Source organism: Frankliniella occidentalis, unplaced genomic scaffold (genome assembly GCF_000697945.3).
Source record: "Frankliniella occidentalis isolate FOCC.00 unplaced genomic scaffold, Focc_3.1 Scaffold37, whole genome shotgun sequence".
In the NCBI taxonomy this organism is placed as follows: domain Eukaryota; kingdom Metazoa; phylum Arthropoda; class Insecta; order Thysanoptera; family Thripidae; genus Frankliniella; species Frankliniella occidentalis.
Window position 1 is genome coordinate 393,469 of NW_026267167.1, and position 3,224 is coordinate 396,692.

At 56.6% G+C, this 3,224-nt stretch overlaps 1 protein-coding gene across 2 annotated transcripts in view; it reads left to right on the top strand.

Annotated features, from left to right (window-relative positions):
• LOC113215886 (immunoglobulin superfamily member 10) overlaps nt 1–3,224 on the top strand; it is a 206,135-nt gene that overhangs the window by 140,172 nt on the left and 62,739 nt on the right. For both annotated transcript variants that reach the window (XM_052266331.1, XM_052266330.1), the window contains exon 2: nt 1,563–2,411. In XM_052266331.1, coding sequence (XP_052122291.1) covers nt 1,563–2,411 — 849 coding nt within the window. The remainder of the gene's footprint in view (nt 1–1,562; nt 2,412–3,224) is intronic.

The following is a 3,224-nucleotide window of genomic DNA, read 5'->3' on the forward strand; positions in this document are numbered from 1 at the left end:
TTTCTCCTCCTACTTCCTGCTTGCATCTGACGGGAAAATGTGCAGAGAGAGAGAGGGGGAGAGAGGGAGAGGGAGAAAGAAGGAGAGGGAGAGAGAGAGAGAGAGAGAGAGAGAGAGAGAGAGTGAGAGAGTAGTAGTAGTAGTAGTAGTAGTAGTAGTAGTAGTAGCAGAATCTGGCACCAATCGACAACTTTACACTGTGAAAGAAAGTAACCTGGAGCCATAATTTATATATTGGTTTTGTACTTTTGTTTTCTATTAACCAGTTTAAAAAACGGTAGTTGCATTGTGTCGTACTACAATGTATATTTTTAAAAGGAAAACTTTATAACTTACAGAAACCGTTGGGCCGTTGTCGGTTTCAGAGCTGGTTCTATTGTGTGTGCGGGCGTGGATGTCCCCCACTCCCCCTTTGCTATTACCTGGATGCCCAGGTGTCCGTGTCCGCCCCGCTCCGACCCCCTCCCCCTTCCTCCCTCTTGTACACACAGCCCCCTCCAGATCACGCGCGCGACTGTATGGAGACTGACCGGACGGGTTTGCTGTGCGAGGAGGACATCAAAGAGGGCGGCGGTGAGCAGGCGGTCCGGTGCCCGCGGGGCTGACCGCCCGGCTGTGGTTCGTCGACCTCGGGTATTGGGTTAGGGCCACCCCGTCCGCTCAATACGGCGTGCTGCTGCTCTGAATCTAATCGTCTGGACGACGCTGTGGACAGAAGGCGTGGGGTACGAGTGCCTGTTCTACTCGTGCGACCATAGTACCCTGGAAAAACTAATGTTACCGAGGAAACGTTTCTTGACGCAACCAAACCAGGAAACGTTTGGTGATGCAACCTGTTTGTGATTGCTCTATCCTTTTGCATGAGGTAGGTTGCATCAGGAAACGTTACCTGACTTGGTCGCCTGAACAAAGAACGTAACTTGTTTTGAATGTGTTCATTTTTTTTTTATTTTTTTTTAATGGACACTTTTTTGTTTTGGGGTGAGGGTCACTACTTGCCTTATGGATGAGTCACTTTTGTTTTGTTTTTTTGAGACAACGAAAAACACTAGATTTTGATTTTAAGTACTTTGTCGTTGGCAGTGCGTGTCCGCGGTGGGGTCGAAAGCCACCGCAGCGCGCGCAGCGAGGCAACGCCTTTTATAGGCCGTAAAAGAGGGTTGTCTCTCTCGTTGCGGGGGCCACTGCACTAGTACTGACGACTCCGAGTGACGATCACTCACAGAGCGCTCTGCTCGACTCGGGGTCCTCTGGCCCTGTCTGGGGCGGGGGAAGGTCGACTCTTGCGGATAAGGATGAGAATTTTCCGGTGAAGTATTTTTGGAAACGGTTAGAAAAGGTTTATTTTTCTTCTTATCTGGATTTTTTCTAAAATTTTGAACTTTTTCTTTATGGGAATACGTCGACTCTACGAGTTTTTTTTTTTTTGGAAAAGTTTCGATATTTTTTTTGGAAAGCGTAGGGTTTTAAAATCCCTACTCGTGGTTTTGGTGTCGCGTTTGTGTGGCGAGACTTTTTGTGTTGTATACTGACCTTGGCTCGACCTTCTTGGTGTGTTGCAGGTGTCCTGAGCTCGGCGTCCCACGGCCACCACCAGCACTCTGACCCGTTCAGCTGGACGACGCCCCGGGGCCCCGCGGCGGGCGGCGTCCTGGACCTGCACCCGCCTTCGGCGGGGGCGGCGCCGGCGCTGGCCTCGGAGCTGCGGTCCAGCGAGGCGCCGCCCGTGACCGAGTACGTCATCAACGAGCACCAGCACGCCGTCCTCACGTGCGACGTGCCTCCTGAGCTGCTCAACCTGGTGCAGATCTTCTGGTACCACGACAACGTGCCCACCGAGACGGTCGTCCTCGGCCAGCTCAAGGCGGGCAGCAACGGCGGCGAGCCGGACGCCGGGCGGCGGTACGTCCGGGACCCGTCGACGGGGTCGCTGACCATCTCCGGGGCGCGCATGGAGGACGACGGCGTGTGGGGGTGCCAGGCCAAGGAGGCGACCTCGCGCCGCGTCCTGCACTCGGGCCCCGCCGTGCGGCTCGTGATCCTGGTGCCGCCGCGGCCGCCCTACCTGCTGCTCGACGGCCGCCGCCTCGACCCCACCAACCTGTTCGTGCCCATGCGCGAGCACGGCACCCTGGACGTGGAGTGCGTCGTGGAGGCCGGCAACCCGGCGCCCACCGTCACCTGGCAGATGCTGCTGGCCGAGCGGCTGCTGCCGCGCCTCGACGAGGCCGTCGACGACCTGGTGAGCACCGTGGCCGTGGACAAGCCCACCGGCCTCGGCGGCCACCTCAGCAGCCAGGCGCGCGTCCAGCACATCGTGCGAGAGCATCACAACGCCACCGTGAGCTGCCTCGTCAGCCACCCGACCCTGGCCGTGCCCTACAACGCGACCATCCTGCTCGACGTTCAGTGTGAGTACCACTAAGCGCGGCCGGCGCGTCAAGTCGTCTAGTTAGCATCATCATAACGGTCCAGCAACCCATTCCGCTGGGAGCTCCCCGTTGGAGTGCGGTACAAGTGGGCGCGCGCGGCCCGAGCTCGGGCTGCAGTCTCTGCCTGCAGCGGCACAAGTTGGGTCGCAGGGTGTAGTGGCCGTGGTGGCGGCGGGACCGCGCCCCGCTCAGCTCACGGAAGTTTTTGCCTGTAATCCGTTCTTTTCCATGCAACGACCTCGACGACATAACTCAGGCGAGCATGGGGGTTGGAGGAGAGGGGGTCGAACGGCGTGGCTCTCCCCCACTCCCCTTTCTTCCATTTGCCCCCCTCCCCCTCATCCCTCCCGCCTTCTACGCTGCTTTCGGGTCTTTGTGAAAAAAAAGAAACGAACGAGGAGCTCTCTGAGAGCGTAGCTACGCGGGGGTGAGGCGAATGCCATGTAAATATGGAGACATCCACGCGCCTGAATATGGAGAGCTCGAGTGATTCATCGGGAAGGGAAAAGACTTCTTGAAAGAACATTGCCCGAGGGGGAGGGGACGGGCGTCGGAACGCAAGTGGAGGCTTTAGCTTCTTTGCCTGTATCATGTTTGGATTTTTAATTCCTTTTTTTTTTTTTCAACCCGACTCGGAATACGTACACGTTCTTTTCGATTCTTCCATTTCGCTTCCCGCCGCTTCCAGTCTGTTTTACAGGAAGAACAGCACAGTCTTTTTGACACCTCATTTTGCATCGACCCCCCCCCCCCTCTCCCAAAGCGCATAATGATCGTCTCTTCGGTGCGAAA